The sequence below is a fragment of the Dromiciops gliroides genome, chromosome 1, assembly GCF_019393635.1.
Source record: "Dromiciops gliroides isolate mDroGli1 chromosome 1, mDroGli1.pri, whole genome shotgun sequence".
In the NCBI taxonomy this organism is placed as follows: domain Eukaryota; kingdom Metazoa; phylum Chordata; class Mammalia; order Microbiotheria; family Microbiotheriidae; genus Dromiciops; species Dromiciops gliroides.
Window position 1 is genome coordinate 270,628,741 of NC_057861.1, and position 14,923 is coordinate 270,643,663.

At 37.2% G+C, this 14,923-nt stretch overlaps 1 protein-coding gene across 1 annotated transcript in view; it reads left to right on the forward strand.

Annotated features, from left to right (window-relative positions):
• Positions 1 to 14,923, forward strand: part of CHD7 (chromodomain helicase DNA binding protein 7) — a 247,727-nt gene that overhangs the window by 192,602 nt on the left and 40,202 nt on the right. The window contains 3 exon segments of the mRNA XM_043962891.1: positions 3,769 to 3,945; positions 8,419 to 8,562; positions 11,834 to 12,089. Of these exon segments, the coding sequence (XP_043818826.1) occupies positions 3,769 to 3,945; positions 8,419 to 8,562; positions 11,834 to 12,089 (577 nt within the window).

Consider the following 14,923-nt stretch of genomic DNA (forward strand, 5'->3'; position numbering starts at 1 on the left):
GAAAACAAGGAAAGGCAAACCCTTGTTACTGCTATACCAGACCTATGTTCTCTTATGCTTGCTATGGAATATTGGTTTTTCTCTTAAATGTAGCTCAATTTTAGTTTATTCTTTTGTGTACAAAAACTTAACATTTAATACGTGGTACAGTAGAAAGAGGCCTGAATTTGGCATCAGAGGACATGGTTTTGAGTCCCAACTAACAAGATCAGTGTGTGACCAAGAATTTTCTGATCACCAGTAAAACAATATGATCTTTTTCAAAATTGTTATTTATTTTAAACATTCTTTTCCTTTAAAATTTTGAGTTCCAAAGTCTCTCCTTCCCTCACCTCCCTTTCTCACCCACTGAGAAGGCAAGCAAAATATCCATTATACATGTGAAATCATGCAAAGCATACTTCCATGCTAGCCATATCACAAAAAGAAAGAAAGAGAGAAGATTATATTTCAGTTTGCACTTAGAGTTCATTAGTTCTCTCTTTGGAGTTGGATAGCACTTTAAAAAAAAATGAGCATTTTGGCATTGTCTTGGATCATTGTATTGATCAGAGTAGCCAAGTCTTTCACAGTTGATAATCATTATAACACTGTATTACTGTGCACAATGATCTTCTGTTTCTCCTTAATTCCTTTTGCATCAGTTCACATGGATCTTGCCATGTTTTCTTTTTTTCTGAAACTACCCCCTCTTGTCATTTCTTATATCACAATAGTTCTGCATCACAGTCATATGCCACTTTCAGCTGTTCCCCAGTTGATGAGCATCCCTTCAATTTTCAGATCTTTGACATTACAAAAAGCCAATATAAATATTCTTGTATACACAGGTCTTTCTCTTTTTGAAATACATTTCCAGTAGTGGTATTACTGGGTCAAAGGGTTTGAACAGTTTCATAGCCCTTTGGGCTATGTTCCAAATTGTTTTCCAGAATAGCTGAACCAGTTTACAACTCCAACAACAATTTATTAATGCACCTATTTTCCTTCATCTCCTCCAGCATTTGCCATTTCTGATAGATGTGAAGTGGTATTGATTTAGAGCATTTTTATAGGACTAAAGATAACTTTGCTTTCTTCCTCTGAAAATTGCCTGTCCATATCTTTTGACCATTTATCAATTGGGGAATAGCTCTTTTATACATTTGACTTAGTTCTGTATTTATTTGAGAAATGAGGCCTTTATCAGAGAAACTTGCTATGAAAATTTTTAATATTACTTCATTATCTATGGTACCTTTTTTATGGGTGAGCTCATCCAATTCAAATTCACACTTAGGATTGCTTTGGATTCACATCCACACTTAGGGTTACTAAATGTGTATTTCCCGTCATCCTCTTTTCTTCTGTTTATCCTTCTCTCTTTTTATCTTGTTCCTCCTCAAAAGTCTGTTTTGTTTTTGTCCATTGCCTCCTTTAATCCACCATATCTTTTATCATCCTCTCCTCCCACATCTTCCCTTGTAGATTTTTATACACACGTGTGTGTGTGTGTGTGTGTGTGTGTGTGTATTTTACCTCTTTGAACCAAGTCTGATGAAAGTAAGGTTTAAACATTGCCTACCACTCCCACTTTTTCCCCTCCATTATAAAAACTCTTCCATGTTTGCTTTCTTTTATGTCAGAAAAATTTTTCTATTCTATCTCTCCCTTCCCCCTTCTCCCAGTTCATCCCTCTTTCTCATTTCTTCATGTTTTTTTAGATCATCCCAACATAATCAACTCACACTCCTGCCCTCGCTGTGTATGTAGACCTCCTTCTAACTGCCCTAATACTGACAAAGTTTTTAGGAATCATATTATCATCTTTCCATGTAGGGATGTAAATGATTTAACTTTATTGTGTCCTTTATGATTATTCATTCATATTTTCCTTTTTATGCTTCTCTTGAGTCTTGTGTTTAAATATCAGATTTTCTGATCTGATCTTTTCATCAGGAATGTTTGAAAGTCCTCTATTTCATTGCATATCATTGCATTTCCCCCTTGAAGGATTATACTCAGTTTTGCTGGGTAGTATATTCTTCATTGTAATTCCAGCTCCTTTGCCTTCTGGAATATAATATTCTAAGCCCTCTGTTCCTTTAATGTGGGAGCTGCTAAATCTTGTATGACTCTGACTGTGGCTCCACAATATTTAAATGGTTTCTTTCTGGCTGCTTGAAATATTTGCTTCTTGATTTGGGAACTCTGAAATTTGGCCATAATTTCCCCGGGGGTGGGCAGTTCATTTGGGGATTTCTTTCAGGAGGTAATCATGGATTCAGTGAATTCTTTAAATTTCTGTTTTATCCTCTGATCTAAAATATTGGGGCAGTTTTTCTTTATAATTTCTTTAAATATGATGTCTAGGTTCTTTTTTTGATCATGGCTTTCAGGTAGTCAACTAATTAATTCTCCTCAATCTATTTTCCAGGTCAGTTGTTTCCCCAGTGAAATAGGTCACATTTTCTTCTTTTTGTTTTTCATTCTTTTGACTTTGTTTTATTATTTTTTGATGTCTTATAGAGTCATTAGCTTTTACTTGCCCAATTCTAATTTTTAAGGAATTATTTTCTTCAGTGAGCTTTTGAACTTCTTTTTCCATTTGGCCAGTTCTGCCTTTTAAGGAGTTCTTGTACCTCCTTTTCCATTTGGTCTATTCTGCCTATTAAGGAGATTTTTTCTTCAGTGAATATTTGTACCTCCTTTTCCATTTTGCCTATTTTGCTTTTTAAGAAGAGTTCTTTTCTTCACTGAATTTTTGTGCCTCTTTTACCATTAGGCCAGTTCTGCTTTTTAAGGTGTTATTTTCTTCAGTATTTTGGGGTGCTTCTTTTACCAAGCTCTTAATTCTCTTTTCATCATTTTCTTGCATCACTCTTATTTCTTTTTACAGTTTTCCTTCTAGCATTCATGTCTTTCTTTAACCCTTCTAGGAATTCGTGTTGTGCTTGGTTCTAATTAGCATTTTCTTTTTCTTTTTTTTTTTCTTTGAAGCTTTGGTGGTAGCTTTTCCTACAGCGTTATTTTCTGAGATTGTGTCTTGGTCTTCCTGCCACTCTAGTAGCTTTTTACAGTAAAATTCCTTGTGTGTATGTGTGTATATGTGTTTGTGTGTGTGTTTGCTCATTTTTCCAACCTATTTCATGACTTTGGATTTTAAGTTATAGTTGTGCTCTGTTCATCTGGGGGTAGGGAGGCATTGTCCCAAGCTCCAGGCTTTCTTGTGCTGCTGTCTTCAGAAATAGTTTCAGGGGTCTGCAAGTTTCAGTACTTACAAAGAATTGTGATCCAGGAAGAGGTGTATTCAATTTTCTCATGCTTTTCATGAAATTTCTATCTAAACAGATTTTTCTCCCAGAAATATGGTTATAAACAATGTTAGTATATAATTATTCTTTTCAGATGGATTATGAGACAAAGAAGCTTTTGCCTTTGGGTTTCAGAAACCTAATCACCATGCACAGCATTGTTCCTGCAGGGAAATGAATTACAAGTCACAGGCAATGAATTCTTGGAACATAACTCATTCATAAGTGGGGGCTATTTATTCCTTTTTTTTTTTGTGGGGCAATGAGGGTTAAGTGACTTGTCCAGGGTCACACAGTTAGTAAGTGTGTCAAGTGTCTGAGGCCAGATTTTAACTCGGGTCCTCCTGAATCCAGGGCCACTCTATCCATTGTGCCACCTAGCTGCCCCCCTCTTATTTATTCTTAAAACACTATATTTAATCTGTTTTATTAAACTGCAAAATAATGTATTAAATCAGTACTCTCTTATTAACAGGGTCGAGTTATAAAGGGGTCATACAAGTTTCATGCCATCATTACTACATTTGAGATGATCTTGACTGATTGTCCTGAGCTGCGGAACATTCCATGGCGCTGTGTAGTCATTGATGAAGCCCATAGGCTGAAGAATAGGAATTGTAAACTGTTGGAGGGACTCAAGATGATGGACCTGGTAAGTGTTCATATAGTGTCACCATCCTTTTACATATAGAAAAAAATGCTGCTGTTAGTGATTACTGCGTATGTGTGTGACTGTATAAGAAACTACTGATATCATGAATAGAAATCAAGGGATTCAGATTAAGGCTGTGACTTTGACTTGTGGTTACTCTATTTACAGAATTTACCAATGGTTGTGATTGAGCCACTTACTGTTGCAGTATGTCTAATCATCAATTTAAAAAAAAAATCCTTGCTCTTCTGGTTGTATGATTTGGCAATGGCAGCCATAATTTCCCAAGAGGCCATGTAGAAAGACTACTGGTTCTGTAGCCAGAGGACCTATTGTCCATGAGACTTTGGGCAAATTACTTAATCTCCCTAGACTTCAGTTTCTGAACCTGTAAAATAAAGTGGTTGGACTAGTTTGCTTATGAGGTTTTTCCCCCAGCTCTAGATGTATGATTATGTGATCTTACATCACATTGAAACTAATGTTTAATTTTTATTTCCCTAAGTTAACTTTTATAAAAAATTGACCTGGGGCAGCTAGGTGGCACAGAGCACCGGCCCTGGAGTCAGGAGTACCTGAGTTCAAATCCGGCCTCAGACACATAACACACTTACTAGCTGTGTGACCCTGGGCAAGTCACTTAACCCCAATTGCCTCACTAAAAAAAAAAAAAAAGACCTGGGAAGTAGTTATCTATGGTTTCTTAGTTTTATATTCTCCACTATAGATAAATGTTGACAAAGGGGAATAATCTACAAATCTCCTGAATTCCTTCCTAGAAACTTACTCTCTTAAGATCTAAATGGAAGGGGATAGCAAATGTACCATTCTTTCTATATATGGGAGTAGGGTGGGGAGGGGGCATGTGTGTATGTAAAGGGGTTTTTTTTGTTTGTATTTTGCGGGGTAATGAGGGTTAAGTGACTTGCCCAGGATCACACAGCTAGTAAGTGTCAAGTGTTTGAGGTCGGATTTGAACTCAGGTCCTCCTGAATCCAGGGCCTGTACTTTTATCCACTGCACCACCTAGCTGCCCCCATGTGTATGTAATTTTTAATCTTTTTCTCCTTCCTTTACCTCATACTTCCATTCTTTTAAACTCAAATGATCTTTTCATTTTTCAAGTTAATAGACATAGGTGGACACAAACAAGGTTGTTCCTTAGCTTCATTCCTTTTATAGAAAATCCAATTATGCTTAAAAGAGAAATGAGTATACTAGTATACTAGACTTTTCACTAAGATAATTATAACTCACGTGTATTTTTCATGCCTTTTAGTTGGATTACAGATAGCCTGTCAGATGGGGCAGCCCTATTCCATATGACGCTGTTCATTCTATCTTGAAGGAAAAAAAAAACAACCAACATAAAAGATATCTATATGGGATGTATTTTTTTTTTAAATTAGATTGTTTGGTGGTTAATCTAGTGTTATCAGGGGGGGAAACTCCCATAGCATTTTTGTTGTTTTGAAAAAGGAAAGTAGGTGAGCCTACTGAAGAAAGGATATCTCTGGCCAAATATTAATTTGGTATAGGAGGAAACAGAGTTAGAATGAATTTAGCATCAGAACCCCTGAGTTGAAATCTCTATAATTCTTCCACTTACTACTTATATGATGTTGGGCAAGTGATTTAAACTATGTGGGCCTCATTTTACTCTTCTGGGAAATGAATGGAGGGGCAGCTAGGTGGCGCAGTGGATAAAGCACCGGCCCTGGATTCAGGAGGACCTGGGTTCAAATTTGGCCTCAGACACTTGACACTAGCTGTGTGACCCTGGGCAAGTCACTTAACTCTCATTGCCCCACCAAAACAAAAAACAAAACAAAACAAAAGAATGGATTGAACTAGATGCCCCCTTAGGATCCTTCCAACTCTATAGAATCCTATGATCCTTTGTATCATGGTGGAACTATACAGACTGATATACTGGAACTGATTCCCTTCATCATTTTGAAAGGCCTTGGTTTTCATAGGATGCCTATTGATGTTAAGTCTGTTGTTAGACCGGTACTTCCTCAAATATATATATATCTCCATTCATCTGTTTACTAAATTGCCTAATTCTAAAATTAGTTTATTCACGCTCAACATGATTAATTCTGCCACTAAATTTTCCTTTATCCCTGTGTTTAATCATATACAGTTATGTTTACTGATTTCCAGAAACTGATCTGTTGCTACAAAATACATGAAGGAGTTTTCAGGCAGAAAAAACAGAGAAGTCATTGGATTAGAAACTAGCTGAAATGATTTTAATATCAATGAATGTACCAAATATCATCCTATAGTGGTAAACACTAGCCTTGTCTTTCCCATAAGAAAGATGTATTTGAGATTAGGGAGGAAATGACATCTTAAGTAATCTCATTGTGTGAAATTAGACTATAAAATTTTCGATGACTGTAGGATAACACACCTCCAGTTCTGAAAAAAATCATTACCAAATAGCACAGAACACTCGCTTAAAAGCAGCTTAAGACAACATTAAATCTGTCCTTTCTGACCATTCTTCCCAACAGTAGTAAACAGTATGTGGTAGTTTTGAGATGACATCTCCCAGATTGCTATTTTCATTTATAGTAGGTAGAGTAAACTGATGTCACCAAGAGTGGTTCGACTAGAATGATACCCAAATGAAGTAATTGTTCAAATAAGACAACGACCACTGGTAGGTATCCTTCACCTCCTCCCTGCTCCCATCCAAACCCCCAAGTAGCATAGACATAAACAACATGCTATCACCCAAGGAATATTGTGTACTACTGTGCTGTTTTATAAAAAGAAGAGAAAAAAAATTCATAAAGCAATGATTTCTCCTTATTTGTCACTGACAGGACATGTGATAGAAAGGAAATGTGGCAGAGATGGTAGTTCAGTGATCCTATTATCTAACCTTTCATTGTCAGTAGGCCCTACACAAATAAAAGACTGCCGAAATGCAGTGATATGGACATTATTTGAGTCAGACCTATAAAAAATGGTAAAGTTCATGAGCCTGCTGGCATACCTGGTGGCATAGTTGAGCTTAGAAGTGATAAGCCATATATACAACCTCTATGTACAATATTTATATGATCCTGTGTTAATAATAAGTCATTTGATCTTTCTCATCATGAGTTTAATGCCCAGATTTATTCACCTTCTTATATGTAGCTTTTAGTTTCAAATATAGAGGGAGGAAAGAAAGGAAGGGATGAAAGGAGCTCCTCTCCTTAAACATGTTTGTTTTGTAGTCAAAAAAAGATACTCGGTTCTTTTCTGAAATTATGAGTTGGCAATATCACACCACTAAAAAAAGTTACAGTAATGAACTTAGAAGCAAGACTGAAGTTTTTATGTCTCAGGAGTCTGTTGTCTTACTGAAAAGATCCTGAGGGTCTTATGGATGGTCTTTGAGGAAAAGCTAGATGACCAGTGTGTTGTCATGGAGATTCTTTTCAAGATAGGAATGGAATTAGATGGACACTCAAGTCTCTTCCAGTTCTGAAATTAAGCAATTCTTTGAAAAATTATTCAGGAACTGAGTGAAACAGTGATTTTGCCCCCACAAATCTATATCCAAGGTCCTGCAAAAAGAATTTGCAGATGTAATACACAAGCAATTGATTCAGTAAGTCTGAAGATGAGAAAATTTCATATTTTTAGTCATGGGAAAACAGGCATAAGCACATAATCAATTGGTAAGCCTGGTACCACATTATCAGATGGATTCATTAAAAGATAAGGAATAAAATGGATTCTAAGTAAGCTAACATGCTCCCCTTGATTCAGCCTGTATTTATTGAGCACCTACAGTTACTTAGTATCCAAACACTGTTGGGTTTCAGGATGCAAAATGATCATTGTGAATCTTTTTAAGAACAACGCTGAGCATGAAATAGTGAAATAAAGCTAAAACTATTGAGGCTCCTCAGTTATAACAGTGTTGTTATAATTCTTATACTTCTCAACACAGCTTTTTCATTCTGGTTGGGTCAGGGAATGAGTAGGATGCTATATGGCTTCTATAAAGTCAGCTTAAAAAATCCCTACAAAATAGCTGGTCAAAAGAAAGAAAGAATAGTGAGCCATCAGCAGAGCTTTTCCACCCTGTAAGCCATAGATGGCTCAAACCTGAGAATTTGCATGAACATCAAGCATTGTTTTGATTATTATTTATCTGCAATAGAATATGAATATAAGTTATATACATTGGAATCTATGAAACTCTAGAAAGGCTTCTTCATGTATACTTGTTTCCAGTCTGTATTCTGATTGAAGGTAAGGATTTTTTTTCCCTGTGTCACCTCTTTCCTTTTATGCTTCCCACAGCACTTTTCTTTGCTTATGGTAGGTACTCAGATGTTGACTGACTGATTGACTGACTGTCAAGAGTTAAGGTGGAGAAATTTAGCTCTAGAGAGACTCCAGTTTTAAGAAGTAAGATTACAGTCACTTTGGTCAACTACCTCTTTTGCTTTCTAATAGGAACACAAGGTGCTGCTGACCGGTACTCCATTACAGAACACAGTGGAAGAGCTCTTTAGCTTGCTTCATTTCTTAGAACCAACTCGCTTTCCATCTGAAACCACTTTCATGCAAGAATTTGGAGATCTGAAAACAGAAGAGCAGGTATTTATCATGTATATATATATATTGTATGTTGAAAGTCTATGCCATGCTAATATGGAAATGTTTTTCATTATTTCACATGTATAATTAATGTCATCTTGTTTACCTTCTCAGTAGATGGGGAAAAGGACTGGAGGGAGGGAGAGAATTCAGAACTTAAAATTTTTTAAATTGTGAATGTTAAAAATAGATAATGATTTTTTTAAAAAAAGAAAGAAAGGCTAAGCTTTGACTTTATTTGTGTAACAGGTACCATATTGCTTGCCTTCACAATGGGTGGGGGAGGAATGTATGGAGGGAGAGTATTTGGGACTAAAAATAAAAAACTGAAAAAAGATTGGGGAGGGGACCCCAAACAATAAATAGATGGATGGATGGATGGATAAAAGTCTATGCTGAACCTCACTCCCTTTTGGAGCAGAGCAGAGATAGGGCCTTCTGAGTTTGGTAGGCTTAGTTTATGTTTGGTTAGTTTACCTGAACTTCTTTTTCCCCTGTTTTTCTTTTTTTTTAATCTTTTTTCCATGGACAGCTTATTGGCTAGGTTGATATTCATGAATGATGACATAAAAATAAAAGATATCAACAATTTAAAAAATAATTAGAAAGTCTTCCGGGAAGAGTAATATGGGATTAAAAAGGGTACTGGCTGCATCAACACATTTCTTAAATAATTGAAGTTTTTGAAATGCTGTATAATAATTTTCACCATTTAAAATGGAAATGTTTTCTTTCATGATACCATGAACTTCATTCTTACATAGATTGATAAAGATCATCATCATGTTAAGTATTATTGAGTGCACTTTTCTGTTAGTGATATGCTAAGGGTTTGGAAAGTTTTCTCCTTGAAAGCCTATCTCCTAGCTCTTTCCTGTGCCTATGAACTGCATCTAATCATGAATAGGGTCTGTCAGTGTCTATTGATGACATCTTGAGCTCATCTAGTCCCAGCGTTAGGAAGTAGCAGAGTAACAATTTTCTGCAAGACAAAGGGCTTGGTGGTATTTTACATCTGGCTGAATATGAGGAAATACATAGGTGTCTTTACCTTCATTCACCAGGGCCCTGAACTGTTTTTTCTACCACTTGTTATTAAAAATACTGTGAATGATAAATCTCTTTTTCTGTATTGGGTTATATACTAATAGGGCAGCTTTGGCCACTCTGAAAACTCTAAGCAGGCTTTTCATCCTTTTGGATTAAACAATTTAGCAGTACCTTGAGGGGGGAAAAAGGTTTCTTGGCTCCTGAACTCCCTGAGTTTTCATTAATTGGTAGATCTGCTTTTTCTCCTCTTCAGTGATGCTCTGAAGTTTTTCTTTTTCTTTCTTTTCTTTTTTTTTTCTTTTTGCAGGGCAATGAGGGTTAAGTGACTTGCACAGGGTCACACAGCTGCTGTCAATTGTCTGAGGCTGGAGTTGAACTCAGTTCCTCCCGAATCCAGGGCCAGTGCCTTATCCACTGCACCACCTAGCTGCCCCCTTCCCCCCCCCCCCCCACCCCTTTTCCCCCTGTTTGTTTGTTTTGGATGCCCTGAGGTTTTTGAGAACTATTTACTCCTATGCTAAATAGTCCCAGACTAGACCTTGCTATTTATTGTCCAGGCATGCCATATAAAATGTGTTTCTTTATAATGTGAAATGTCTATACTTGGACTAGGTTTTTGCTAACTCTGTTAATCAACTGTACCTCATCTTCTCACTACTTTGGTCTCCTCCCCCCCCATCTTGCCTCTTTCCTTCTCTCCTGCTTTTCAGTTTATACTATTCAACTGCCTATTTATTATATAGTCTAAGGCTGATTGGAAGATTTTGCAAAGGAAATAGTATAACAAATTATCATGTATAGGGAAGGGAGCTGGATAAAATATATGGGCTTTCTGAAACATTTATGTTTATTTCAAGGTTTGTAGCTACCCCCCTCTCCCAAAGTTAGGGATTTTTAAGTCTGACTTTGACAAGTCTACTATTACTGTCCTTGCATTCTTTAAAATCCTTTAAACTTTATTAGACTACCCAACATTTGTAAAGTTACTGCATCAGCTTTATTGCAAGCTCAAGTTCTGTTTGAGCTGAAATATCATGTGGATCTTTAGGGTTCTTTCCTAGTGCCATTCCCAACTTTTTGTCTTTGGGCACTAATGTTTTTGAGTAATAGTTAAATTTATGTAGCTCAGCATACAGAATTTCTTTCATTATCAATCACATGAAAGGCAAGAAAGTAGTTGTTTGGAGGCCACATCATCCCTTCCTAGGTGCCTTTTACTTTAGCAGTTACTCTAGCAGCAGAAGAGAGCTATGACGTGTCATTCTTCCTGGCCCCTTGTATGATCTTTAGCCGTACTTCCTAATATCACTGTGGCTAAAGGCAAATAAAAGGCTGTTTGATGTTTGACGTTGGGTTGTTTCTAAAGTTATTTTGGATTCCATTTCGGTTCAACTCATTTAGCATTTATTAAGCATTTCCTGTATGCCAGGTTGTATGCTAAGGACTGGGCATATAAATAAGAAAAAGACAGTCCCTACCCTTAAGGAGCTTACAATCTAATGGGAGAAGACAACACACAAAAAGAAGCTGAGAAGCCAGGAGAGAGGAGGTGCCTACCAAAGGGTACCAGGTGTGGGGGGATAGTTTTCCATGGATTCAAGATTGAGGAGATCTGTGGATGGAAAATGAAATTCAGGGCTGAATAGGAGCTATATGGAGTCAACAAGCATTTTTTTTTTTTTTTGGTAAGGCAATTGGGGTTAAGTGACTTGCCCAGGATCACATAGCTAGTAAGTGTGTAAAGTGTCTGAGGCCGGATTTGAACTCAGGTCCTCCTGAATCCAGGGCCGGTGCTCTATCCACTGTGCCACCTAGCTGCCCCAACAAGCATTTCTTAAGCACTAACTATGCTAGCCACTATGCTAAGTGTTGGGGATACAAAGAACTTAAATTCTGATGGTGGAGACAATATGCAAATAACCGTGCATATAAGATGTATACAGAATAAATAAAGAATTCTCAAGTGATGAAATTCTTGTTGAGTGTGGATGTGAACTGAACCATTCAACTTCCATGGGTTTTGATTATGAAAGGCATGACAGAGACTTTTCCCTCAACACAACAATTAGAAAGAGTTGGCAAAGAAAAACTTGCTTTCAGATTATTGGTAGACAAAATATGTGCTCCTCAGTATTTCCTCTTGGAACTGGTAGTTTTAATATGCGGGTTAAATTATCATGAACTTATTTACCAAAGTTATGTTATGTTTGGGCTTTTTTAGGTGCAGAAGCTTCAGGCTATTCTGAAGCCCATGATGTTGAGACGCCTCAAGGAGGATGTAGAGAAGAATTTGGCCCCCAAAGAAGAAACTATTATTGAAGTTGAATTAACCAACATTCAAAAGAAATATTACCGTGCCATCCTGGAGAAGAATTTCACATTTCTCTCCAAAGGGGGTGGTCAGGCCAATGTCCCTAACCTTTTAAACACTATGATGGAATTGAGAAAATGCTGCAATCATCCTTACCTTATTAATGGTAAGCCTACCTATTTTGAACTTATTTGATTTCTGGCCAAATGACAGTACAATTGTCGAATATTCATTGCATTGTATAATGCATGCTGATTTTAAGCTACCTTTGGATGGTGGTTGGCAGTGCCAGCCCCAGCCTACCCTGTTCACAGCTAGTTGCTCAGGATTGCTGCAGACACAGCTGAGACTGTAGCACAGCATCTTGGTTCAAAAGGAGATTAGCAGGTCTCCTTGGCTGAGTATAGTAGGAAGTTCAAAAGTGTTAAAGGGAGATCAGCACCTAATTGAGGTGATTTAGTCAGAAGAATTGGAAAAACATTGAAAAGAAGAAAGCATTGGGGAGAGTGGGCAGCCCTCTGTCCCCAAGCATTTTGTTTTGGGAATGCATACTTAAGGATTTTCTGTTGGTGAGGGGGACACTGACAAGAGGGGGACCTCTAGAACATCTCTCCCTTGTGAATGAAGAGAATACCTTGTAATTTTGATAGGAAACTTTTTTTTTTTTGAGATATTTTATTTTTTCCGTTACATGTAAAGATAGTTCTCAACTTTTGTTTATACATGCTTTACAATTTCAGATTTTTCTCCCTCCCTCCCTCCCCTCCCTCCCCCCTCCCCTAGACAGCAGGTAATCTGATATAGGTTATATCTATATATATCTATACATATACATATAGATATATATATACACACACATATATATACACATAATAACATTAATCCTATTTCTGCATTAATCCTGTTACAAGAGAAAGAATCAGAGCAGTGATGCAAAACCTCAAAATAGAAAAAAAAAAAAAAAGGAAACTTTTTTGTGTCAATTATTAATGGCTTAATGGTAATTTTCCTCAGCCAAATTATTTAGCTATAGGGTGATTATATGATATAAAAAATTTTAGGTACCATATCGACTACTTACTATATGAAATGTGTTCATTCATTTTTCAGTCATATCCGACTCTTCGTGACCCCATTTGGGTTTTCTTGGCAAAGACATTGGAATGGTCTGCCATTTCCTTCCCTAGCTCATTTTACAGATGAGGAAACTGAGGCAAATAGGGTTAAGTGACTTGCCCAGGGTCAAATAGCTAGCGTCTGAGGCCAGGTTTGAATTTTTAAAAGGCCTTGACCTGGCTCTTCACTCTATTCACTGTACCACCTAGCTGCCTTTATCTGTGCAAAGAGAATGCAGACCCTACCCTAAAGGACCTTACAATTTGAAGAATTGTAGGATCATGGATTTAGAGCTGGAAAAGAAGTTATCTAACCCAACCCTCTTGTGTTAAAGCTGAAGAAGCTGAGCCCTCAAAAGGTTAAATGACTTCCCCAGTTTCATACAGGCAGTAAATGGAAGAGCCAGGCTCAATCTCAGGTCATCTGACTTCAAATCTAACACCTTTCCCCTGCCATCCTGTTTCCATCAACAATGTATTCTAATAACTATACTAAAAGGTAATATATTAAGTGCAGTAAGAGAGACATAAGCACATTGAGGAGGTAGCCTTTGAGCTGGTTATTGAAGGATAAGAAAGATTCCAATATATAGACTGAGCTCAGGCAATCTGGAGGAGTGGGGGAGACTATTTAGATGGAGGCAGTAGAGTGGAGAGAGCATGACACTTCTATGGGAGCTAGCAAATAGTACAGCTTGGCTGTATGTATAGGAAAATATTGGGAGATATGTTGGGAAAGATTGGTTAGGGCCTAAAAATGAAGTACCTCAAATGGTAGGCTCAAGAGTTTGCACCTCATATATTTGGCAGTGTAAAGCTACTGAAAATTTTTGAGCAAGGGCGGCTGCTGGTTGAGGAATCAAGAAACTTGGATTCAAGTTCTGCCTTGAGCAGTATGTGAGCTTGTATAAGTCTCTTGACATTCAAAACTTCATTTTCCTCTGCTATAAAATGAGGATGATAGAAGTTGCAATAGTTACCATACTAGGTCTTTGTGGGGAAACTTTTGTAAACCTTTTTTTTTTAAGGTTATTTTAAATTAAACTTGTGAATGAGTTATCCTTTAGGAAACTTCATCTTGGTTGATAAGGGTACAGAGTAGATTAGGACAAGAATATGAATGTGCTTTAACCAGTTAGGAACTGGATGAGTCTGGACCTATGTCTAGATTCAGATCTAACAACACTAGTCTGAATAAAAGATAAAATGAGCTCTTGAACTCAGTGGGAATGGAAAGGAGGAGAATCAATGGTAATCCCCAATTAGAGGAAATTGTCAACATATTTTGGCAATCATTTTTGTGTCTAGCACTCAATATCCCTCTTCTTCCCTAGTCCATATTTCAAAGCCCTTAGGTATGATCCTCCCTCAGTTTTTGCTCCTTCATTCTAATTTCTGATGATGAGATAGCCCCTCTTCTCTACTTCTACTCTTGATCTCATAGCCTTCTGTCCCTTTTAGCAGCTTGTTGCTGCAGTCATTCTTTTTCTTTAGCATTCAGTCTCTTTATCTACTGATTTCTTCCCTGCTGCCTTTCAATAAGCCCAGCTCTACCTTGTCCTTAAAAAAAAAAACAAACCCTCATTTGACCCTGCTATCCCTTGAAATTAACCTTTATATTACACATTTAAACTCCTAGAAAAAGCTGTTTACATTCATTGCTGCTACTTTACAGTCTGACTTCTATCCTCATCATCATTCAACTGAAGCTGCTCTTTCTAGAGACACCAGTATCTCTTAATAGCTGAATTCAATAATCATCTTTTTTTTTTTTTTTAGTAAGGCAATTGGGGTTAAGTGACTTGCCCAGGGTCACACAGCTAATAAGTGTTAAGTGTCTGAGGCTGGATTTGAACTCAGGTACTCCTGAATCCAGGGCCAGTGC